This window comes from Phycodurus eques, chromosome 7 (genome assembly GCF_024500275.1).
Source record: "Phycodurus eques isolate BA_2022a chromosome 7, UOR_Pequ_1.1, whole genome shotgun sequence".
Taxonomy (NCBI): Eukaryota; Metazoa; Chordata; class Actinopteri; order Syngnathiformes; family Syngnathidae; genus Phycodurus; species Phycodurus eques.
In genome coordinates, this window is record NC_084531.1 from 25,943,590 (window position 1) to 25,969,982 (window position 26,393).

Sequence of the window (26,393 nt, forward strand, 5' to 3'; positions counted from 1 at the left end):
ATGTTTGTTACCGAGTGAGTGAGTGAGTGAGTTAAGATTTACTGAATGAGTGTGATGAAGAGTTAGTGCATGTGTTAGGTAGAGTTAGAGTAAATAAGTGAGTGATTCACAGAGTTAGTGAGCGATTGACACTTTAATGAGTTTATTGCCTCAGCGTGATGTCGCTATCAGTCGTCCTCCACGTCTAGCCGGGTGTAGTAGAAGGTCACCCTGTCTGCGTGGCCCGCGTGGTACAAGGCCTGGCAGGTGTACGTGCCCTCCACCTCCCGCCTCACTTCATCTACCACCAGGGCAGAGGTGTTGGAGGGCACGCGTATGCGGCCCGCGCCACCCGGTAGAGCCTGCAGCTTGGGACCGCGGCCGTAGTCGTAGGCCAGAGCCACGCTGCTGTCCGAACCGGCTCTGGTGAAGCCCCAGATGAAGATGGACGGCGGGTCGGCGCCGCAGTCCAAGCGGACCGAGCCCCCCGTGGTCGCGCTCACGTTGAAGCTCAGGTACTCCACTTCCTCTGGGTCGAACAGATCCAAAGCTTAAAGGCACAGGAATGCCGCTGCTAAGTTATACTGACTGGAAACTGTCTTTAATATTTATGAAAACCCATAAGTTAAGTTTGTTAAATAAAATGAAATAATCAGTGGTCTTTGATGTTAAGGAAAATGCAGGTTAGGTTCGTTGAAGACGGAAACATCTTTGGCATTTACAAAAACGTACGTTAGGTTTGTTGAGACTAAAATTGCCTTTGACCAGGAAATTTGTATTTTGGGTTCAGTGAAGACAAAATTTCCTTTGATTATAAAAATGTCTATGTGAAAATACTCTAAATTGCCTTAGATGTTACAAAAATATGCATGTTAGCTTTGTTGAATACGCTAAATTGACTTTGATGCTTATGTTAGATTTGTTAAGGCACTTAATTGCAAGAGTATATGCACTTTGAGCTCAGTGTTTTTGACTAGCGGAGCAAAGTTTAGCTTGGGTTGTTAGTGGAAGTTACATAGACTTTTTGCACTTCTGCGGCATTTTTCCTACATCACATCATGTTTAAGCCATTTATTTTTAAGTGCAAGATAGGTTTTAAATGATATTACAGTAAATATTTGGGATCATAGTTTGAGGTATATTTAGGTTTAAATTTTCACTATAGGCAATTATAAAAATTTTTTAGAGGGATGTAAATTGCTCACATTATTTTGCTCTTGGTGGCAGGGCTCTATTGTTGTTTCTGGGTATTTCTGACATGCTGGGATATATTTTCTCACTCTCGTTCACATGCAATTTCAGACAAAATTAGTTGAGTCAGATGTTAATAAGTATCTTGGCTAAGAGACCTCACAGTTTGCCCGGAATGTGACAGTTCATCTGCCTCGGGCCTGTTGGATGCATACCATTTGATCACTTTGGAGGAGGTTTATAATTTAGACCAAAAGGTATGCCAGAACTTTGTGAAGTCAGTCGAGTGCTCACCTCGGAGAGGAAGAAGCAGAGTCCAGGAGGTCAGCAGGAAGACGAGAGGAAACATCCGGAACATGCTGTCACGGCGTGGTCACAATTTCTCTTTGCTGCTGATTCTCTTTCGGATTTTGTTGAGCTACGCGATAAAATATTTAGTAAGTGCTGCAGGTCGGTCATGAGGGTGTCAAATGTCAGGATACCTCATGTTTAATTCAAATCAACTCTTGCATGTTTTATTATCGTCAGAGTGGGAAACACTATTCCCCATAAAGCATTGCCTCTTGGTGCAGACTTGTCTGCCTAATTGGCAAACACAAACAGCGAGCTTTGCCCTTGCATGACAATCAGCATACGCCGGAATTTGCGTTCCGTCGCAAGTGCGCGGGCTACGAAAATAGAACCCTGAGTCTCATCGACACTTGTGTGAAAATTAAGAACGTTAAAGTGTGACTTAAACTAATACCTGAACAGTTAATAAAACTTTTAAGATGGCCTGTAACAGATTATTTCGATTTCCATTACTTCCTGTGGGAAAGAAAAAAATCTTTCCAAATCAGTTAACCAGTGTCCCAGAGACGCTCACGCTGAGTGCCAAAGGTGGAAAAGCAGAAACAATTAAGGATACCACCCCTATGAAAAGCTTTGTACCCCGAAAGGCACAATGACGAATAAAAGTACTAATCATGATGTGTGGTCCCTAAAGTGGCGCAGAAGCTTCCCAGCTGCAAACAGCATGCCACTAAAGCAGTGTGGGTTGGTGGGGAAGGAGGAAACGACAGGTAGTAGGACCAAAACAAAAGGATGTCAACATCAGGGATCCGCAAGCCGGGGCCCCTGGATCAAAATTTGATATTGATATTCCATGAATTGCATTGGTTGAACCCAAGATTCAAGACAATACGCAATGTGATTGAGTCTTAAGTTTCAGGCCACATTCGATTGTTAAATCAGTTTCATCTGTTCTGTACGATGTTGCCCAAAAAGGAAGAAAAAAAAAAAAAAAAAAAGCAATTGTGTTGCATTTTATTGGTACACATCAATCAGGACTGCTGCGTCAAATTTGCCGAACGAAGACATCAGCCGTAGAGAACAAACAACAAATGTGTTGTTTTGCATTGTTCCAATGAAAATTCATCATCAGTTAACACCGGCTCATTGATTGTTATTATATGTCACTCGTTGAAATGAGGTCCAGATGTGAACTAATTTTGGGCTCGTTCGCATAAAGTCAACACAAACAAACAGCAGGCATTTGCAAATGTTTTTCTTTGACATTCGAGCAGTTTTGGCTGTGACGCTTCTGACGCAGGAACAATTACACGCGTCTCTAAATCATTTGCAATTCATTCAATCAATAGTCGTATCTCTTATTTATAGCCCATAAGAGTTTGGAATTAAGGCTTATTTATCTGTTATTTAATGGTCTTCGATACTCGCTGATGAAATGTCATCATTTATCTTCATAAAACATCCACATATTTGTTTTCCAGACAAAAGGATTTATTTCTGCTGATTAAATTGAGCTTTTTTTGCATTGACTAACAAACTATAACACACAAACAAATCAATGAGTAACTCACTATCTCAACAGACTAACTCACTCAATAACTCTATGACCAACTAACTCTCTGATACACTAACTCAGAAATCAACGCACTCAAGAACAAACTAACCTTTTGACGTACCAATGAACTCACTCACAAAATCGAACCCTATCACGAACTAACTCACTCATCTACTCACTCACGAGGTAACTAACTCACTCACTCGCCATGCTACAAATCCTAACAAACATGCTAAGGTACTTTCTCACTCACAAACTCACTAACCAACTTGCTCAATAGGGAACTAACTCACTCAAGTCACAAATTTCAACTTACACCCTAACGTGCTAACAAGTGTTCAGCTCAAGTCGCTAATTCTAACTAACTAACTAATACTGATTCACTCACTGACTTACTAATTACAAAACTATTTCGCTTGCATGTACACGCACTAACTTCTAACATTAAGTTACTCGCCATCTTCCTCCTCTCTCACTCACTCTACTGACTCACTCGCTAACTAAATACCTCTCTAATTCTCTAATTAAAAATCTTTCATTGGCTCGCACACATGCGCACTCTCAAACACACTCACTCGCAAAGTAACTAATCACTCACTCTCAAAGTCACAAATCCTAAATTAACTCGCTAACTCTTTGTTGACTGACTCAGTGACTCACTCACTCACTCACTCAGGGGGTCTCGGCAGGGATGGGGTAGCAACAAGCTTGTCGAGGCCCCGTAAAAGCTTTCAGGCGCTCCCCACTGAGTGCATCCGTCTGGGTCAAAACGGACGCTTTTGTTTTTGGCAGCAGATGAAAGAGAAGGCACTCATAGCTGAATTTGACTGTATCTGCGCAACACATTACTGCCTCCCAAAATGTGCATCGCACTACTCATTGTCATCCTGCGTGGACCACGCAGGCAACCACCTGTATGGTAAAAGGCACGGGACAAGGTCAAGTGTGCCCGTTTTGGCGCCGGTAGTGATGTAAATCAGGGTTTCACAAACTTTACAGTGGAGAAATATTTCCAAAGAGTGCCCTCGTAATCCTAACGCCAATTCAACATAAACGCCATGTGTGTTGGTCCCCGGATGTAGATACGCACTTCTTTAAATGATACGACACTGAGTAAGTTAGTTAGCGACTATTTGGGAAAATACAGTCATCATGTACGTACGTATGTGTGGCCATGCCATCCCCACATACAGTTTTTGGATTCAATATTTAATAAAGAGCAGCGATGTAGTTGTCCAAATAATGTATCCGACTTTGTCTTTGCACAAGTTTGTCATTGAAGCAGCCAAACTTGAGCAGTGAAGCTGAAGCCCTACAATTTCTGCCTAGCAACAAGCGACCGTGCGACGCGAAGAAATCATGTGAATTATTTTGATTTATGTTGCGGCATCTGCTGAAGACATAATATTTTATTTCAGTTGTGAAGTTTTATGATAAACGACAAACATTTTTTGTTGTTTGCTGCTTTTGGAAGAGAATTTGGAATAATACAAACAGTTCAGACAGTAAAAGCAAGTTTCTAGGTATGTCGTCTACCTCTGCTTGTGTCAGCTTCTTCTTGTCTCGCTTCCAGCTTCTTTGAGACATTAAACATTTTCTTTTTTTTTTTTGTCTGCCAGAAAACTAACTTGAACTCATAAATTCTCATGAGTGGTGCCGGCATCTGGAACCAGTAGAAGTCTTGTCTGGAAGATAAAGTCAGGAAGATATGAATGCCAATGTCCAGTCTGGGATCAATTACATAGAAACGGAGGGGGCGGGGGCAGACAGTATATCTCCATGTAGATCCTCACACACACACACACACACACACACTAACAAATTAAACAAACAACTTGAATGGGTTAGTTTGTATGTGAACGAGAGAGTCGCGGCGTGCATGTCTGAGAGTTTGTGCGAGAGTGCATGCATATCTATGTGAAAGTGTGTGTCTAAGAGTGTTTTTGAGTGAGTGTGTGCGTGTCTGAATGTGCGTGCGTATGACAGTATGTGTGAAATTGTATTTGTGTGTGTTTCTGAGTGAGTGTGTGTGAGATGGTACTGTATGAGTTTGAGTGTGTACAGTGTGTGTGTGTATGCGCATGAAAGTGTACATGTATGGCCCTGAGAGAGTGTGTGCGTGTTTAAGAGAGTGCACGTGTGTTTGTATATGTGAATTTGTGTGGGTGTGAATGTGTGAGATCGTGTGTGTTTGCGGTTGCGGGACGGCCCCGCCTTCCCAGCCTCCCTGCGGCCTCCTCGCACGTTTAACGAGAAACTTGTGGCGGCTCCAGATGTGGACTCCCGCCCGCCGCCAGAACCGCCGGCTCACGGGACAACGTGTTTGATCGATGGCGAGCGAGCCCGAATTTGCCTCTGCAGGCTTCACTGGCGAGTTAGCTCCAGAGTGAGTTAGTGAGTGAAACTGTTGGGAGATTTGAGGAGTTAGTGACGAAGTGACTGAAAGAGTTGAAAGTTCTTTACTGAGTGAGTTATTAACATTGTTATGTGCCGCATTAGTTTGCGTTTGTAAGTTGATGAGTTAGTCAAACAATTAGTGAGCCAGTTAGTGTGTTTTGTGTGAGTTACAATTAGCAAAGTGAGCAAAGGAGTTATTGATTGAGTGATGATTTAGTTAATAAGTTAGTAGGGTATTTTTTTTTTTTTTTTGGTGTGAAGTAGTTTGTGACAGCTGGAGTTAGCGACTGAGTACGTTATGGAATGAATGAGGGTGCGAGGTGGAGAGTTAGTTCATGAGTTAGTCAATGAGTTAGTGAGCCAGTTCATTTTGGGGTGAATTAGTTTGTGAGTCAGAATTAGCGAGTAAATGAGTTATTGAGTGAGTGAACAAGTTAGTTAATTAGTTAAAACGTTAGTGAGCCTGTTTGTGTTTTTAGTGTATTATTTAGGGAGTCAGCTGGAGTTGGCGAGTGAGTTACTGAGTTATTGAATGAGTAAGATATCGAATGAATGAGTGAATAAGAAGGGAGTGAGTTAGTCTGTGAAATAATTGTACACATGTAGAGATAATTGTGGAGTTGAGTGACTTAATATGTTCGTGCATTAGTTTGGGTTTGGGAGTGAGCTAGAAAGTTATTGAGTTAGAGTTAGTGGGGGATTTAGTGACTTAGTGAGCCAAGTAGCTCTTTTGCGCATTTCAGCGTGAGCAAGTTGCGCATGAGTTTATTTGGTAATTAGTCAGACAGTTAGACAGCGAGCCGATTGTCTCTGCAGGCTTTGGTGTCACACCTTGGTGATTCGATTTGAAGTCTAATTTCCACATTTTTACAAGAGTTCTTGCGGCAACATCTGCACGCCAGCCTTTCTGCAGCGCACTGTGGGATCCGTAAGATGGAGGAAGGAGGAGGCTTGTAATGGAATGAATATTGAAAAAGGAATAGAAAAAAAAAATCATGGAAATATTCTGTGCCTGGGGTGAAACGACCATGTCATAAAACCTCCAAGTCGCATTTAAATGCTAACTTTCCGACAATTGAAAAAGTCACTTGCGTTGATTATTATTTTGATCGTTTCGTTCTTATGACAAGAAGTCACTCATGCTACCTGTTTCAGATGTACGTTACTAGTCATACACTGTAACCGACATGAAAACCAGAAAGCGGTCTAAAGTCGAAACAAGCAATGGTGAAGTTCGAAAGTAAATTCAGTCAAGAGCCACTTCCACTGCTGTATCCTGTGCTGCAAAGAGAGACACTACTGCCATCTAGTGGCCACATGCGTTTTCTGCAGCAAAACCTACTGCTTAGTTTTTTTTCCTTTCCTGTTTTTTAATTTATTTTGTCAATTTGAGAGCGAGAGAGGACCTGTTTATCTTACGTTTTATTGCGCGAGGCCAATAAGCTTGTGTCTGTCCACCTGCAAAAAAAATGAAGTGATTTCTTGCTTGGCAACAGGAAAATAATCCCTGAAAATGTGGAGACTTGGTTGACACTAACCCATCACAACAGTCGACATCTACAAATACGGCGTAAGAATAAAAATTGTCACTGGTAATACCGGAAAAATGGCAAGCATAAATTATGCAGCACTGTACACATAGAAAGTGAACAGAGATGTTTCTGCAGGTAAGTGGCTCCACACACAAAGGCAACAGAAGGGCAGAGCGTGTCCCCATGGAAACCATCAGCTTCATCATCATCATCATCTGTCGCCAACACTCACGACGACACTTCAACATTCTTACACACTGAGTACGCCCCGACAAAACCTTTTGTATACTGTATATATTGTAGGTTTTTAAGCTCGCCAAGTACCACCATCAAAAACAAAGGCGGAGGTTTTATTCCTAAAAAGTAGATTTAATATTATTGTAATCCACTGTACATTATGCACAGTTTCAACATTACTGAGTTAAATTTAAATTGTAGACATCATTTTTTGGTTCAACAAACACGGTCTACAAGATTAAATGTCTTCATGAACTTCAAAGTTAAATACAACTGAACCATACTGAACAAATGGACTGTGCTAGCTTCTTCCCACATTCCAGAAACATGCAACTTAGGTTGTGACTACATTGGTTTGAACGTGAGTGTGGCGGCGCCATTTTCTATGCGCCCTGCAATTGGCCGGCGGACGACCAGTCCAGGGTGTACGCCGCTTTTCTCCATTAAAGTCAACAAGAACTATAAAAAAAAAATGAATCGATGAAATGATTGAAGGAGTGGCTGCGGCTAAAATTTTTTCGACACAAAGCGTGTTGTTTGAATGGACATCCACCCGAGTGGACGCACCTCTGCGTTTCTTTCCCGCAGCGAGCCCCACTGACATTCTTGTTTTGTCTCCTCACATCCGTGCCAGTTTCCATGACAACATGACTTCACTCTCTCATCCTCTGCTGCCATGCATTCTTCTGACCTTCCGTCGTTCTTTTCATTTTCTTCACCGCCACCCCCCCCCCCCTCCTAAAAAAATGAAGAAAGAAATAGTGGTGCCCCATCCTCCTCTCGTTCCCTGACTCTAATTGGTGCTCGCCGCATACCAGCGGGAAAAGTGATGGACGCGCGTGGATGTTTATGATGGCAAAAATATCTGCCTCCAGGCAATCTTCATCTTGCTGCTGAGGGGCATCTACCTATCTATTGACGCCTTTCAGAAGAGGCAACACGCCACAATCAAACAGTAAAATGGAGGTAATACAAAATAAAAATACAAGGAACATAAATGTAAATGTATATATATATTAGTGCTTTATTTACCACAAATTTGCCTTCATTTCAAAGAAAATCCAAATTTGTCATGATGAGGTACTGTGATTAAAATGTCGAGGGAAAACAATCATCTATTTTGGAATAATAAAGAAAACTATTCATTCATGTATTGATTTGCCAATATGTTTGCTATTGTGGTGATGTACGACGACGCTGCATCACACAAAACAGCTGCTTGTAATATTTTGATTAACATATTTAGCTCTCAGCGTGATGCAGCGCAGCCCTCGCAAACCGCAGTAATAATAATAAACACATTGCTAAATGACTACTTATCTGAGAGTGTCAATCAAAGGTGAGCATTATTATCACAACTGTTGCTACAGTTTACATTAGACCAAGGATGGGCATGGCATACGGCCAACTCCATTCTTTAATCAGGCCGACAGAGCAATTACTTTATTTAGAGCCCAGTAATACTTAATTAATTTAGCCATTTTTTCCCTGTAATATTTGTTGCATCAATTTAGCTGTTTCCCCCTAAAATGAGTCAATTAAAATGGTATACATATGAATATAAGTGCTGACTAACTAACTTGCTTTTCCTTTATCTCATTAAATATTCTGTTAACATATTTATAGTAAATACTGAAATAAAAATATTAGTAATATGGCACACACATTATTATATTATGAACTAATTGGTTGATTTATTATAATTACTTTAAATAGCAATAGTACATTAAAATAAGCACGGATTGTTATTTTATTATTAAATTCAAGTATTTTACATACACATTTTAATTATATACATAGATATATATAATTTATTGACTCATTAATCAAAATAAACAATTTTATGTACGAATTTCACCACTTTTAATCTACACATAAAAAAAGTGTTTTGAATGTATTTAATTCGAACGTGTAGATAAACTGATGTATATTATTTTGGGGGGGGGGGGGAAGAGGAGAACATTATGTCTGTTTACATGATTAAATTCAGAACTTTTTTCCTTCCAGTTTACGAGTGACCTGTCTCATATGCCCTTTAAAAAAAAAAAAAAAAAAAAAAAATGGCCCTTGAACTCAAAAGTAGGCATCGTGGGAAATGATCAAATTAAATGAAAATAATGTCTCTCTGTTCATCTATCTATGCCAGCGACATACAGTGACAGGCAGAACAATTAAATACTTTTCCACTAGATGGCAGATGGAACAATGAACCTGGGCATCCGGATACCTGTTGCCACTCATACAACAGATATATAACTTTACAGGACCAAATTTCACACTAAGGATATTTATTAGTAAATTGAGAGGAAATCGTACTTCGGTCGATTTACTTTTTCTGTGATTCTTGTTTGGTGGTTTGTTTTAAGATTTCTCAAAATATGTGCATTGGCTAAATTAAAGGTAGGGGGGAAAGCAACCGTAGTTTGCAAGACAAGCGCGGGTGTACCTAATGAAGTGTCCCGAGAGTGTCACTGTGGGAAGTCCACGCAATGACACTCGTCAGTGACTTACGGATGCCCGTGTGGACACTCTCATGATTGTCAGCTCCTCGATAGCGACTCGTCCTGCTCGGGAGTCGTGAACCGCGGCGAGGCGACGTGTCTCCGGATTTCAGCCCAAACTTCCAGCGAGACGAGCCGCGCTTTGCTAGCTTGAGGCACCGCCGCGGTGGGCGAGAGACTCCCGTGCGCCCTCCCCCCTCCTCCTTCCGCTCTCCACTCCAGCGACCAGGGAAGCGACTGTGGCTGCTCCGCGAGCCGGCTGAGCGAACGCTGTTGGCGGCTTTCACCCCCGGGGAATGTCGGCCCGTGACGTCGGCCTCCTCTTCCTCCTCGGGTGTCGCACAGCAGCCAGATGGGGTAGAGTAAGCCGCATGTTTTACCAATAGCGTTACACACACACACACACACACACACACACGACTGTCTAATTTATGTGAAAACTTCGCTTTTTTTGTTTTGATTTATTGAATTAAATGTGCGGTAGTGGTTGACAAAAAAAAAAAGTTGAGTTAGCTAGTGCGGACGTCAATTAGCTTGCTAGCTCAGTTAGCTTCTGACGCATCCAGCTCGCCGGAGTGGGCTTCCATGTCACCGGCTCGCGTCCCCCGAAAATGAAGCCCCACACACCCTCTCAACCGAAGAGGCTGTCCCCTGACTTCACGCCTAGTCTGGCGGATGCCATAAGCCGCTCCGTGCTCCGTAATCGCTGCTTCGTATTAGCTTGTGGGCTCGCTAATGGGGGAGACTGTGGAAGCGGCGGTGCAGCTACGCCGAGCCGTGTGAGGTGACAGGGGGCTGTCACATCCACGCAGAGCCGGTGTGGGCATGCGGTGACTTGGCATATTATCTCTCACACCGTGACTCATTGTCACATTTTAACGCTATATAACTTGACATTATTTCTTTATTTCACTTCATGCTGGTGCCAATAACTCGTGTTTTTTGAGAGAGTCGTCAATTAGAACATTAAAACATAAAAAAAATGTTTTTTAACACGCAGCCTGGCGAGTGCGAACCGGTGTTGCGTGCTTGCTCGTCTTCCCCGCCGTGCGTGTGTTTTGGTGGCGTTTTAGTCCACGGTGACAACAAGCCAGCAGCCTGTTGCATGTATGGTTGCCATAACGCTGCTGCTACAGTTGTAAGTGCGCGCACACACACGCGCACAACACAGCCTGCGTGTTGTAGTTCCCATATCCCAGCTAGCTATATTTAGCCCGCTAACTGAGTTTGCAACTTGATCCGAATTGTCTCGCTGAGCGCATTGGCGGCCAGTGCATTCGCTTCTGGGCCTTCAGTGAGGATTTACCCGACTAAATCCACTTCTTAATACCACCATGATCACGTTACAACGATAGAAACTAGAGGTGTCACAATTAATCGATTAATCGACAACAACTCCATCATCAAATCAATCGGCAACTGTTTGGCGATGAATCGTTAAGACCTATGGTTTAATTTAAAATTGTCCAAGTCCTCTGATTTCAGCCTGTCAACAGTAAATATTCTCAGATTTAAAAAAAAAAAAGTTTAATTTCCTGCAAAAATAATTTTTTTTTAGCAGTGGTATGAATAACCTGCAATTGAACCTGAAGCAACTGCAGTGTATATCAAACTAGTGACCCTTCACACTAATTAATACCCAAAACGTACCTCTCAGTACATCACTCCCTCTTGTGTGTTATGGCTTACTTGTTGTTCATTTGGTTTTGTCTAATCGTTAAGCAATACCAAATAAACAACAATAATAGTATTGTTAGTATAAAGTGATCTGAAAAAAATAAAGATTTTGCAATAAACTTTAGTGCAAACGATTTTTTCTGATGCTATTCAATCAATTAATGGGTTAATTGACAGAATAATGGAGACAAATATTTGATAGTGACAGCCCTAATCGAAACCATCAATTCTATACAGGAACACAATATAACAGTACACAACTGTGCCGTGTACATCGTCTGGATCAGTTCACAATCAATATTTTGCGAATAGCATGACAAAAACATTTTTAAAAATTGTAATAAATACCTCATACTTACCAGAAATGCTAATTAGTAAATTAATTTTTGCAGACAGACATGTTTTGCTCGTCGAAGTTGGCTGTAACGATTTTTGGTCTGACAAACCAATCAGAGTACGCAAATATGCCGACGTTATCGAGGACCAGCACTCTGGCTCTGTGAAACAAATATGAAATCTAGTTGGTTGAATAAACAGTCCCATTGCTAATACAATGAATGAACCCCCGCATATTTGTGGTTTGGTATTCGTGAATTTGCCTATTCACTGATTTTTTTGGAGGGGGGAGGGGGGACCATTGCTCTTTTATTTGTTGAAAAATTCAACCATTCGCTGTTTATTGGTGGCGTCTCGATTTCAAAGAAGTATGTTGAAGCGAGTTGAGCAGTTTCATATCGTCATAACTAGTGCTTTTCTGCCATCTTGTGTCATCTGTCGTCCCGATCCCCCCACTCCCAGCAATAGTTTAATTTACATCGGTGAGCGTGACAGATTCTGAAGGCCCTGGGCATGATAGATTGACATGGCAACACAGGCTGAAATCTGATTGGACAAATAAAATCCACATGTAGTATAAAAGCAGTGGAAGTGCAATGCTACGAAATGAAGACAATAGACTGTTGGGAGTGAATTAATACAATTTCATGGAACATATATTAGAATTTAGGTTTGTATACAGTATGTAAGTCACTGTTTAGGCCTGCAGAGAAGGCCTTGCTGGCCCTGACCTGACCTGACCACTGGCACAGCTACGGTACACAGTGTTGCTTGACACTGGCTGGCCCTGAAAACAGAACAGTGAATTTGTGAATAGCAAACAACGGCTAGGTGGGGGCCTACACTAAAGTGAACCCCAGCATATTTAATCAGAGTCACAATTTGTGAATTCACCAATTGTGATCTATTTTTCCGTGGAACTTAAGTAAAAACAATTTGCTGAAAAACTCAAATCATCTTAAAGTCATTTTATTTTCAAGGGTAATGTTGTAACATTTTACAAGTTGGAAATGATAAAGTATTTTTGGAATGTAGTTTAGGGTATATTTAGGTTTAAAATTATTCTTATCGGCAATTGTAAATATGTTTAGGGGAGTGTCAGTGACTCACAGATTTTCTTTATTTTCATCGAAATTGTTGAACTTGAACCATGCAGTATAAATCCAACCTAAGAGAGGTTTAAATGGCCTATCATTTTGATTTTTAATCCAGTGGTTTTTACCTTGTTTGGTTGCAATTGGAGAGACAGCAGTCAGTGCAGATGAAATATGCAAGTGAGATCACGAGTGGTGGGGAGGACACAACTTCCTGTAACTTCTGTCTACAATTGATTTTGAAAGGAAAAGCTTGTGACATACAGTCAGTAAATTCTTGATGTAATTGAATTGCATCTGTGAATAGGAAGAAAAAAAATTACTGAACTGTACTGTGCACACACAGGCTACAATATTAGGAACACCATGTATCCAATGAGGTGCAATATGAGGGTTGTGACAGAAATGTTAGCTTTCAGTTTTGATTGACACCGAAAGTAAGAAAAGTTGTATTTTGATTTCTTTTTTTAAAAATGTTTTTTCCCTTCAAATTTTCGTCATAGAAATATAATGTAACTATAAATAATCTGTTCCACGGTCCAACTGTCGCCATCATTAAATGTTTTGAAGTAATATTTTAACATTCTTAACTGTGTAAGGAGGACTTAACTGTTACTGTTATTACATTCATTAGCCTAATGGGATAATTGCTGGAGTTATTTTTAACTTACTGTCTCAGAAAAAAAAATAAAAAATTGCAAAGTGCTTACTAAATATGTTTTTTGTTTGTTTGTTTGTGTAGGTTCTCAGTCATCTAGGTAATGCTAATCCGCAAAGGGCACCTGGACTCTTCTTATTTGTTGAATTTGTAGTCGTCCCCCCTTATTTTCTGAAAACAATTATGCTATTTGCCTCATGAAATTTGAAATCCAAACTTGCTCTGAGAAGGCGTTACTGCTTATTTGGGTGGGGTCTTTACATAAAGACAGCTACTTTCCCACTTATTTACCTGCCACTCACGTGCACGTTAGTGTGTTTAATAATGCAAAATACATTTTTCTTCAATTGATTGATGGGAGGCGGCACGGTGGACGACTGGTTAGAGCGTCAGCCTCACAGTTCTGAGGACTTGGGTTCAATCCCCGGCCCCGACTGTGTGGAGTTTGCATGTTCTCCCCGTGCCTGCGTGGGTTTTCTCCGGGCACTCCGTTTTCCTCCCACATCCCAAAAACATGCATAAATTGGAGACTCTAAATTGCCCGTAGGTTTGACTGTGAGTGCGAATGGTTGTCTGTTTGTATGTGCCCTGCGATTGGCTGGCAACCAGTTCAGGGTGTACCCCGCCTCCTGCCCGATGACAGCTGGGATAGGCTCCAGCACGCCCGCGACCCTAGTGAGGAGCAGCGGCTCAGAAAATGGATGGATGGATGGATGGATGATTGATGCGATCATTGGTAGAATGCTACCTTCCAACCATGTGCAGCAAGTTCCATTTCCTGCTCAGTTGTTATCATCACACAAAAAAAGCTAAACTACCAATAATGCTAACTGCATCAAAAGGATATGAGAAAAAGTTAAAATGTTGAAAGAGAACATGCAATTTTGTTAATTACAATAAATATTTAACAAGTTAAATGTTAAAAAATATCAGTTTAGAAGTCTCAAAGTTCTTTAGATTTAATTTTTAAAAGTTCAATACAAATTTGTCATGATTATTTTCTTATGTATAAAAAATGTTAACAGATACCACACTGTTTATTTTTAAAAGGTTTGTTCCAAGAGACTTGACATTTTGTAACTTAAAGTAAAAAATATTTAGCTGTCATACTAATAACTTTGTCACCAAAAGCACCAAGATGAGGTACAGACCCACCCCCCTTTATTTAAGCTGTGAGTTGTTTCTTTAAATGTTTAACTGATTAGTATATGTTGACATACAACATATTGAATTGCTTTAAGCATGTTTCATAAACACAACATGTAATCCACTGTCTATTTTTCTGTATGTGGTCCTTAGTGGAAGGAGTCTGCCCATTCCTGGTGTAAAGTGTAAAAAATAATTATTTGTGTGCAACAGGGGCGTGCTGCCATCTTGTTTGAGGGCACCGACACAAAGTAAACAACACATGTTTGTTGTAGTCATGCGCTTGTGCGTGTCTCTAGCACTAGTTTAAAGACCAACCAGCGCGGCGACCTGCTGGGCTTCAGGTGACACGGGCAGGTATGTTAGCACGCCGTTTAGCCCTAATTGGCTACCTGGGGTCGTTAGCGCCCTTAACTCTTGTCCGAAGTTGTTTTCTTCCCGTCGTTGTTGTTGTGCGGACGCTGCTGTGACCATCTGCTCTCCTGTGCCACACCACCGCTTTTGTACACACGGTTGGTTCGCCAAACACGGTTCGCCGAACGGAAATGAAATTCTCCAGCTGTGACGGCAAACAGCCGGCTGGTAGCTCATCAAATTAACGGTGGCGATGGGAGTGGGAGGTGTTCATCCTGAAAGCAGACAATTAAAAAGTTGAAAAAAAAGTGTCATGAATGTGTCTGTGAAGCTGAGGGGGATGTTTGTTTTCTTCCTATCAGCCTGCTCTCTGATGATGATGATGCTGCATTTTCAGACATTGCCTTGCTCTAGTTGGCAGACCTCCAAGCACGCCTTACAAAGGATGCGACCGTTGACCCGCCATGCAAACACCAACCGCTACTTCCTTGTTTTGATACCGAGGCTTGGCTATAGCCTGGTACACATGTATTGATTTTTAACATCTTAAATGATCTATTAAATGTGAGAGGTTCCACATATGCAAAGGGGAAAAAAACTTGCAGTGTGTGTTTACTTCTCTTATAGAGTGTACAGTGAACTTACACCTATTTGTGATTCACTATTTACAAATTCACCTTTGCATGTCGGGGAGGAGCCATATTTAGCCTCGGTAAGCTTTACATAAATCAGGATTTTTGGGGCCGATCACTGATCAGCAAGTTTAAAAAAAAAACAAAAAAAACATCACCGATCCAATCACAAGATGGCGAAATGTGTCTGTTTACATGACTTGTTCATTTATTGTTTGTAGTATACTTAAGTGTATACTATACTGTATACTTAAGTATCTTCAAACTTATTCTCTGGTATTTCAGACAAAAGTTAAAGCATCAATGACCTCTAGGGGTCATTCAAGGATTGGCCACTGACATAAATTTAGGTCAAATCAACATTACATTAAAATAAAGAAAATAATGGGTGCTAATTTACTGTAATTAAATTACTTTCATAAATACTGTTAATAACATGCTTACTCTAACTTTCTCACTGTCCCGGGTATATGGACAGGTGCTGTCCAGATTTTGCGCCCGTTTTGCTTTTCTTTTTTTCCCCCACCCCCACGCTGCGTTGGATTCCTACGCGACAGCGACGCAGAGTAAACGTATTTTGCGTCATTGATCGGATTGGCGAATTATGACATGAAAGTCGATCGGCATTTTATGCCGATCATAGCATAAAATGCTAATGATCGGCCGATACAGATCAGGCCGATCAGATCAGTGTAAAGTTTAGTAGGGAGTGGAAGCTACGGAGATTTTTCACGACGTGGAGGGAGCCCCCGTCTAACTAACCTGGCTAATGGGGAATTAAAATGAATATTAAACATTATCCATGACCTAAAAATGTACCCACCCTTAAATATTTGGATTTATGGCGAAAAGGTTTGTGAACGAAATCTTCATTCCTCCTTTTCCTCTTTAATTCACTTGCGTTTATATATTTGTTTTATAGTTAAATACACGGCAGATAATGAGCTATGTTGTAGCAAGTTTTGCGTCTGTGGATAAGAAGGAGAGGTGGGCGGGTACGAGTGGAAGAGGAAGTGTGGGGTGAGCCTGTGTAATGGGAAGACGTTTAACCTGCACAGCAAAGTTGTGTTGTTGTTTTTGGCACAGAAAGCAAGTTGCAAGTCCTAAAATTGATGATCCGTCATGTGACTGGAGTCTCCCACCTCTGGTACACACGTGCATTTCCGGTGCATTTTATTTAATTTTTTTTTCAAAAATCAAATTATCTGTAAGCCATTTATCTTTAAGGGTAATGTTTCAAGATGAATTTGAAACAACATAAACGTTTTTTGGGATCATAGTTTGAGGTATATTTCTGAGTGAAAGTATAAATATAGGTAATTCAAATCATTTTGGGGTGGGCATCAATTAAGTGTTTTTTGTTTTTTTTTCTATTTATGGCTTGTGCTTGTCCTCAGTGAATATCCGGTGTTTACTGTATCAGATGGGACAATCACGGGAATATTGTTAGGGTGTAAAGTTTAACACCCACACTCATTTCTTTCACCCTATTGAACAAGTTTAGTCACGCACACACGCTTCTAGTGATCTCATTGCGAGATGCCGAATTGCTATGTGAAAGTGAACAAAATTACGACAGTATCCCGCTGCGCTGGTTTGTGTGTAAAATGTTACATCACGTATCTTCTGTTACCATTCTAATGTGCCAATTTTTCAGGATCTTTATGTGAAAGATGGAAAACTACCTCTCCCCCTCGATGGATTGATTAATTGACTAAGAGGTGTGTCCCAACAATTGAGTCCACATAATCTCCCTACTCTTCACACATGCTGGTTGTTGTCTCCTGACATGTTGTGTGTTTTGCTGCTGCCTGTGCGGCGCGTGAGGTTACTTCAGGTCGTCATCTATGAACACAAACCTCTACCAATGACAAAGCGTTTCGCTTTATCAGTTCCATCCTCGATAAACTGCAAATTAGTCAGCCCACATCTATCATCTGCATAGCCGCCGTCCTGTGCCTGTCAAGGGGTAAAGTACACCGTGTGGTGGTTGGGCGAGCTTGCGGGAAACAACAGACTGCGCCTTCATGGTTTTGTAAGATGGTTGCCGTGGCAACAAAACAAGCAGAGGCCAACCAGCAGGTCGGGAGCTTGTGATAGGCAAATGGACGTGGCGTCGTTTGATGTTGCAGACCTGTGACGTTTTGCGCGGCAAACACCAGAGTGGCGGTGCGAGTCAAAGCAGGAGCGTTAAAAGAGCGTGCACATGCAGCCTTCGCTAACCTGCCAGCGGGTTGCAACTTGCCTGAGATGTTAATTCCTCACAAGCTTAAAACATTACGGAACAACACCGATGATTGAATGATTAGTTTATATTCAAGACACTCAGGATGCTCTTCATCATTTACTCACTGCTTTTCATTGATCGTCATGGCTTTCCAATGTAACCTTTTGCCGTAGTTGCTCCCGCTCACTGACATCATTGGCTTCGGCACCAAGAGAGTGAAAGTTGGCACTGGCTTGTTTGCTGATTCAGTGTCTGTTTCAAAGCAGGAAATCTCTGCAGACTTGCAGAGCTTGCATGTCAATGTCAATCACTGGAAAAAAAAAACGTTTAGCAGACACAGAACAGTTGGTGTGTACTTCTTTTGTGTGAAAAAAATATTACTGTCAATCCAAAGCGTGTTATGTTTTGTGAAGATGACATTTTTGTACAAAGTGTTTTTAAACATGTCATATTACATCACCACAGCGATTAATTACACAGATTGAATAAGGGTTAAAAGTTTCCACTGTGGGTGGTGTGGGGGGTAACACTTCTATTAGTGGTTTTGTTCCATCACAGGTCATGTGTGTTGTGTTGGCCTCTTATTTTCCCTCTGGTGCCTGAAGTTTGGTAACTGGCTAAATTCTTTGGAGAAAAAAAGCCATTGTCTAAATGAACATGCTCCTGCGTCATTCTTCAGCGGGTGTATTTATTTGTTTGTGTCCTTGCACTGGGGCATCACTGTTCCACAAATCTCCGCATCTCCTAATATTATCAGTTTGTTCTAAAAATAGTTGGAGCACCACTGCTTTTGGTGATCCAAGCATCCCATTACCAGTTCTAATTGTTGACTTACTGTAAGGTTCTCAAACATTTTGGGTCCCCTCACAGAGGAGACATTCCTCTGAGAGTTTCCCATATTTTCATGTTTTGTTTTTTTTTTTTTCTCATCACTATTTATCATCTAGCTGTTATGCCAAGAAAAGGTCAGTAAAAAAGCCGCCAAAAGAACCATGTGTGTTGACATTTTAGTGGGTGGAGATAATTGGATCACAGAGCTCTTACTACTGTATGTTTCATGAGCATACATCGGTTTCCTTTTGTTCATGTTCGTTCTGAGATTAGTTTAGTGCGAACGACACCGTCTAATCAGTTTGCGCGTGTGCACCAGGTACATGTGATTAGTCATGGCTGCCTTTGCATAACAAGCTTGACTGGTGTTTGTGCATTTTTAAAATGCGTCAGTGTGTAAGTCTGCACGCTGACACACCAGGACATCATCCCCCAATGCCATCCTTTTAGTTGAAAAATTATATTCGATAGACAGGGAAATCTTTTTATAATAATATATATATACTTAAAGCTCAAAGTTTGTGTGTCCGTTTTCAAAGAACCACGCCCCCGAACGCCCCTGCACGTTCTGGCACGCTCCGGCACAACTCCAAGGTTTCGCCCTCTTTAAATACCAAACTAATAATACATATCATGACAGGTAATTCTTACTATTACATGTGACCAATGGCATGTAAAAACATGCAGAAACATGTGCTATAAAGTCTTCTTTATACTCGCGCGGACGGCAACTGCGCTGACGTCAGTGCGGCTATCCCGCACGTAGTTTGCCTTTATACTCGAGCGCAACCCACGCGCGCCGTTTTGAAAGTGTGCTGCAATTCTCGTCCAAGTCCGGGGTGTCGCTACCGCTGCCGTTTTCTCCAGGTACTCCGATTTCCTCCCACATCCCAAAAACATGCATGGTAGGTTAATTGAAACCTCTAAGTTGCCCTTTGGTGTGAATGTGAGTGCGAATGGTTATTTGTTTATATGTGCCTTGCGATTGGCTGGCGACCAGTTCAAGGTGTACCCCGCCTCTCGCCCAAAAATAGCTGCGATAGGCTCCAGCACGCCCGCGACCCTAGTGAGGATAAGTGGTACAGAAAATGAATAGATGGATGTTTTAGCACATGTGGTATTGGAGTAATTAAAAGTAATCAAGTTACATTAATATTATGGTACTTGGCGCAAGTAACTAACTTTTTTAACAGCTAATAACAGTATTGGAATACATTTTTAAAGTAACCCCCCCAAAACCTGCATGGAAACATTTTCATAATTTATTTCCAAGATGAGAAGTAATTATTCTCAGTCATTTCATGTGCCCATTAATAAACTGGTATGTGTGCGCTATAGCTAGTTTACCCGGAAAGACAATAGCCTGTGGCACAGCCTTGCCAAAATCACATTTTGTCTATTTATCCATATTTGCCTGTACACGGCTGTTTTTATTGTAATTTCAAAATCAGTGGAAGGAGTCTGCCCACAGCCAAGTACAGGCAAACATGGAGAAATGGCTGAAACGTCCAGTAGCTCTGGATTCAGGAGTGAGGTCATATAACATGCAGTAAATGTTATAAGAATTATATACAACAAAGGCAGGTTTATTATTTTTGATTTTACATATTTTATATTATTTATTTTCAAGGCAACGTTTATTTTTATATTTAATTTGAGTTAAAAAGAAGACTGTGCCTTAGAATTAAATGTGGCAATTAACGCGATGAAATAAAATATTTTTCATTCTTTTGGAGAATCAACAACATGTATGAGTGAGGGGGTACTCATGGTATGACATAAATGTGCAGGGGTTAAACAAGACAAAAAAGCTTGGGAATCACTGTTCTAGAGCACGAGGGTCATTGGTGAGCTGGAGTTTCTCCCAGTTGACTGAGCCCGAAAGGCTGGGTACATACACCCTGTACTGGTCGCGGGCCGTTCGCAGGTCACATTATATGTTTGTACTGACAACCATTCACATTCACACCTATTGACAATTTAGTGTGAACTTAAAGTGCATGTGCGGTATTTAGAATGTGGGAGGAAACTGGTGTACCCATAGAAAACACACGCATGAGCAGGGAGAATATGCAAATTCTACACAGCAAGGCCTGAGCCCTAGGTTCCAACCCCGAAACTCAGAACTATGAATCACTAGCCTACTTTTTGAAATACGTACGTGACAAATTATATATATGTCGGTGGAAGTAACGGTTGTATTTCTTTTAACAAATATAAATGTTCATTGTAGTTCATGAGTTAATAATTATACTGTAAGTCTCAGGACCACCACTTAATTTTTCTGATTTAGTCCCCAGAACTCCATGAGAATCTGATGACTTGCGCGTTTTTTTTTTCTTCCCCCTTTCCTACTCAAAGTGGATCAATGAGAAGGCTCTCATCTCATCTTGTTGATGGCGTCGGCCTCGACAGACTCTCCTTGAAGTGGGCGTCTGGCTGCTATCTCTCTAGGTCGGCATTCACTCCCAGATAGGCCCTATCTCGTCTTGGCCGTCTACTCGAAGGTCAGCCGCCCGCCGTGTGATTAGTCTGACCAACCCCTCCGCCCCCCACCCCCGCTTGTGTGATGCACAAAGCCAGTGAGTCACATTTGTCAACAGTGGCGACATCTGACCAGTCCCCGCTAGGTTAATGAGTGATGAGGTCCTGGCCCCGGCTTACAAAGTGCGTCCCTGTTCCTGACAGGAGTTAGTTAGTTAATGACTAATGATGATATTGTATTACAGTTCCATTTGGTACCGGGTGGCACAAAAAATATTTAATTGATCATCAGTCTGTCAAGAATTTTTGTTTTGAAAACCCGTCATACTTCCTTGTTACCAAGTACTACTTAACTATTAGAGAGAGCTTTAGTGCCACCTTGTGGCATCTTAGAGCGTTGTTCCCGGCTATATCTCAATTCTTCGTTCACGCCCCCGTTGTCACTTTATTTATTTTTTTATTTTTTTTAATTTTTTGTTTTTAAAAAGGGTTCTTTTGTTACAGTATACTTATTGTGATGCTTTTGCATGTAGGAAAGGAGAACCACATGTGCCAATGCACTTTTCAGCCGTTTATTGAACGCCGGCAGAACAGTAAAACATAAACACAATGAGCACACTCACTGCCACAGATCAGGCCTAGACACTCACGCAGATTCGCCGACGTTGCACTCCAACACACCAGGCCCCGCCTCTTAAAGGCACATATCTAACGCACAGACACTACACACACATGCAATAGTTTTGCATGTGTGCAAATTTATTTACAAAGTGTGTTTTAAAAAGTTTTAATGTGTTTAAGGTGTGTGGTAGGGGTAAACATTTTAGGGCCTGGAACATATCACCCGCATTAAACGTGGGTTCACTGTAGGTGAATTTGCGAGTAGGTTCACTGTATTCTGCCTTTTGTGGGTTCTGTGTGAAAGACACAGGCAAACAAATCTTGTCTCTACCGTTATGTCTTATATCTCGATGAAAGGGGCTGAACAATGTCAAATTGTGGGTCATGTGTTGAAATGGGCTCAAAGCAGAACACGTAATGAATAGAGCATGCTTGTTTTGTGAGGCGTGTGAGTCAGGTATTGCTGCACAAAGCGCTGTGGAATGTGCGGTGAAAGTCTTGTGGACTCTCAATACTGTTTGGCTACTTGGAGAGCAGCAAACCCGCCGGCACGCACACACACACACACACACACACACACACAAAGACACCCCCACCACACGCCCTCCCCACTACCCTTAATCCAAACACATTCTACCGACTCGCCATTAAAGACACAGTGTTGACCGGCAAGGCCTTTACTCTCTTATCACTGTTCTTTCTTGTCTGCCTCCCTCGCGGCATCCATGTTGACACCGAGGCTGAGAAGCACGGCAATGATTGTCGAGATGACTCACTATGTTTCTCTCTCCCTGTGTCCAGGTCTGAGTGCGTCCACTGAAGCATGAAGCAGGACAGCAGCAATGGCGATGTCAGGCCTCACCTGCAAACCTGAGTGTGTTTACAATAATTGACAGGTTTGATGTTTTTTTTTTTAAAACCAATAATAGACTTAATAGAATTTACTTATAACTTGTGCGATCTAGTGGAAAAGCATTTAACTCATTGACTGCCGTGGAAATTTTCATCAACTGGAATCCAAAGGTTTGCTGCGCCTGACATATGTATTCGTCAAGTATGTTTTTCATTGGGTAGGTGTGGAAGAGGGTCTCGCCCAGCTTGTCTGTGAAATTCAGCTTTGTAAACCACTAACACAATGGTTCTCAAACTTTTTATACCAATTACCACCCAAAAATAATTAGCGTTCAAAGTACCACGAGTAGTAGGCTTCAGTGTTCATAATAATTGAAGCAAGATTTTTTTTTTTTTTTTTTTTTTTTCAAACAATGGTTCTCAAACTTTTTGTAAGATTATAAAACAACTACACTTATTAATAATAGATAATTTATTTTTAAAACAAGTAAATATTATCACTGTATCCAAAAGTTCGATATAAATACAGTATATAAAATATCAAATATTGTGTTTTACAACAATACTTAACTATATTTATAATGTGGGGATAAAAAAGTGAAGCTTGTGGCCAAAATGTACTTGCGCAGTGCATACCGCAATTGGTAGTTCAAATGAATGATTGAGTGAGCGAGATGCTTTTAAAGTATCCACACACTCGCTTATTATTCTCGCCAATGTCCACTCTCTTTAGCAAACCACTTCTTCCTTCGCTATTTATCTTTTTATGGTTTAATAAATGTGATAAAGTACAATATACTGTATGTACAGCATCAAACGCCTATACAGGGTCACTGTTCAGGGCATCCATATATCCAGTTGCTCAATGTGCGGGGATGAGTCGGCAACTGTAATTTTTACGCAGTGGTCCGGTACAGTCGGGTTCGACAGCATTGCGCCATGTGCGGCAGGACATAGTTGTTCACCGACTGTGTGGGGCTTACCTGCTCTGGTGTTCCGGAGGGTGTCAAGATACGAAGCTTCCTTTGTTTTGGATATTTGTACTTTGATTGTTTTAGTTCATCCCGTTTTCATAAAAGAAATGCTGCGGGTTTGTCAAGAAGTGCCGTGTGTTTTGTCATGATTTGGCGTTTGACATGCAATGGTTTCATGCATTCATTGTTCAGCACTTGGCCACAAATCACATACTCCAGATTGGGCTCTTCCTCTCTCCTGATCCAAATAACACCAAATTTCATATAGTTGGATATTGCTTAAGTAAAACACTCTTGTCATTTCTCCACTAGTGTTGCCTAATCGCAATGTGAGCTCCGGCCGAGGTCTTCTCCACACCGCTCCTCAGCCTAGCTCAGCAACCAATCAAATGCACACGGACAATAAACTGGCCAATCATGGCAAGCAAGGTCACCGGTGACGCAAGAGCTCAAATGGCTGCCGTAAACCTGCAGGCTCAACAGCCGCAGCAGCAGGGAGCCTCTGGTCACCTGGCCCCCAAGAGCCGCCAAAGTGCCGGGGGCCATGGAATTAACAAGAGCACCCCAGGGCTGAAGGCCGCCGGCCAATCGTCGAGCATCGTTGGAGGGATGCTCAAAACCAAAAGCAAACGGGAGAGGAGCGTGTCTGTGGACTCTGGTGAACCAAGACACACTGCTACTAAAACCATGGAGGATGATGCCAAAGCAGGTGAGATCTTTTTTCATTCCAAGATGTCCTGCAATTGTAACATATCTTTAATGGGACATCTTTTGGAAAATAGGCTTGTACACAAACAGTTGGATCTCTGGAGTGCCTGCCTATTCATCAAGTATGAAATTAAATGCGCAAGTACAGTAAACTCCCAACTATTCGAAGGGGATAGGGTTCGAGCCTTGCCGCGAATTGCGAAAAAACAATTGACAGACACCCTCCCTAAAATGTGTTATTATTGCGTATATTACTTGTTTAAATCTTAAATATACCACCAACTATGATCCATAAACACAAAACTTGTCTTACAACATTACCCTTTAAAAATAAACATTTGATATCAGCAAAGCCAAAACGTACAGACGTGGTAAAGACTATCCGTAACTTGAGTAACATCTTTGGCTCAACTTGGCTCCTCCCTGACAGAAGGATTTTGGTCTCTCAGTTAAGGTGTATCACTTCAACATACCGGTACTTCCTTGACACCAATTACTACTCTCCAGCTTTTTTTTTTTTTTTTTTAGGGCTGTGGCACAATCAGGTTTCATCTTAGGGCATTACAGTAAGAGCAAAAAAAAAAAATGCGAATAGCTGAGGATAAGTTTCACAGAAGATAATGCAAGTAAAATTTGTAAATTTGTGAATAGCGAATTGCAAGTTGCCAGTGATTTACTGGATACAAATACTTGGGTCTCTGGAGTGCCTGCCCACCCATCAAGTATGAAATGAAACAACCACATAATGTTTTTGTGAGCTGCCTATTTGTTTATTTTTCTTGAATTGTGAAAAATATGCATCATACAGTTTATCTCCTTTAAGGGTGCAAGAGTTCACCTTCTTTTGCCTCGCTATCAGTTTCAATCTTTGAAAAAACTTGATGACGTGCCTTCTTCACCTCCTCCGCGACAGGAAGTGAACGTAATAGCACCGAAAATGCCCCGACCTTTCAGTGAAGCGGCAGAATTTCCTCCATCCACTCCCCCAAGGCTTCTGCTAGCGGCACTGACGCCTTTCGAATGAAAAAGCGTCAAATGTCCTCGCTTACAAGGTTGCCAGTCTTTTTGAGTTTCCCATGTTGAAAAAATTGTTTTGTTTACTTCTTGCTGAGGTCACATCCTGCCTGTCCAACAGTAAAACGCTTAATAACATCAGTCCATTCATTTTCTGTGCTGCTTATCCTCATTAAGGATATATATTGTGATGTAATAGTGAGCCCAGTCGTTTGGCCACATTTACTGAAAGAGATTTCTTAAAAAAAAAGTCATATCTGTTTTCCGCAACAAGATCAAAGTCAAGATCATGAACAAAGTATGCCCCGGCATTACCATCAGATCATTGCGCTTACAAAGCAACCAATCAAATTGTTCTGACGTTATCACCAATGCTATTGATTCCCAAACACTGTGTGGGAGATTAGCAAGTGTGCTACGGGAAATTATCCACTTACAGTTAATGGGTTCAAGAATATTATTTACTTTCTACAAATAATCTATCTTTGTTCATCTATCCATGCCAGCAATGTATCGTGACAGGCAGAAGAATTAAATGTTCTTCCACTACTTGACAGAGGGTATAATTAACCTGCCTGGCCCTGTTGCCATTCATACAATTGAATAATAGCTTTGTGTTCAACTGAACAGGCCCAAATTTGACACTATGAAAATTTCTAAGTAAACTGAAACGTCATAAATTTTTCAGTACATTTACTTTTTGTTTGTTTGTTTGATGGTGTTTCCGTGGGGTTTTCTAATTTGTGCCCTGGCTCAATAAAGGTTGTGAAACACTGACCTATGCTACTCACAGCCACTTTGTAACACGTGCTGTGATGTATTAACAAGCAGTATGGCCTTCAAATCATTTGGAACCATTGGCATTTCCGCCCGGCAACAGGATCTCTAGGCATTCACACGCTATTGGTTATGAAATTTTACTTTTTAATATCTGATTAAAATGCATAAATTCAGGAACAAATTAGACTTTCTCATTAACACAAGGATTAACTGATGACAAAATAAATAAAATGCCATAATGGTATTTCACTTTCTGCCCTGTTGTCCTTGATTTTGTAGCTGGACCAGAGTGTTGAATTGAAATGAAAGTCAAGCCTGCCTT

General features: G+C 41.2%; 2 protein-coding genes across 4 annotated transcripts in view; one reads left to right on the forward strand and one right to left on the reverse strand.

Annotated features, from left to right (window-relative positions):
• On the reverse strand, window positions 1–10,064 carry LOC133405180 (V-set and immunoglobulin domain-containing protein 10-like 2). 3 transcript variants are annotated; one of them, XM_061681916.1, is made up of 4 exons: window positions 9,694–10,064; window positions 4,553–4,701; window positions 1,465–1,588; window positions 1–529 (listed from the first exon to the last, which is right to left on the reverse strand). In XM_061681916.1, exons 3-4 carry the CDS (start codon window positions 1,526–1,528, stop codon window positions 168–170), a joined length of 426 nt encoding a protein of 141 aa, XP_061537900.1. In that variant the 5' UTR covers window positions 1,529–1,588; window positions 4,553–4,701; window positions 9,694–10,064; the 3' UTR covers window positions 1–167. The 3 variants fall into 3 exon arrangements, with proteins under 3 accessions (XP_061537900.1, XP_061537902.1, XP_061537901.1); XM_061681918.1 differs by lacking the exon at window positions 4,553–4,701; XM_061681917.1 differs by lacking the exon at window positions 9,694–10,064 and having other exon boundaries at window positions 4,553–8,875.
• Window positions 9,656–26,393, forward strand: part of bcl9l (bcl9 like) — a 26,861-nt gene continuing 10,123 nt past the window's right edge. The window contains 4 exon segments of the mRNA XM_061681913.1: window positions 9,656–10,040; window positions 22,545–22,639; window positions 23,882–23,997; window positions 23,999–24,278. Coding sequence (XP_061537897.1) covers window positions 23,959–23,997; window positions 23,999–24,278 — 319 coding nt within the window. The 5' untranslated portion in view covers window positions 9,656–10,040; window positions 22,545–22,639; window positions 23,882–23,958.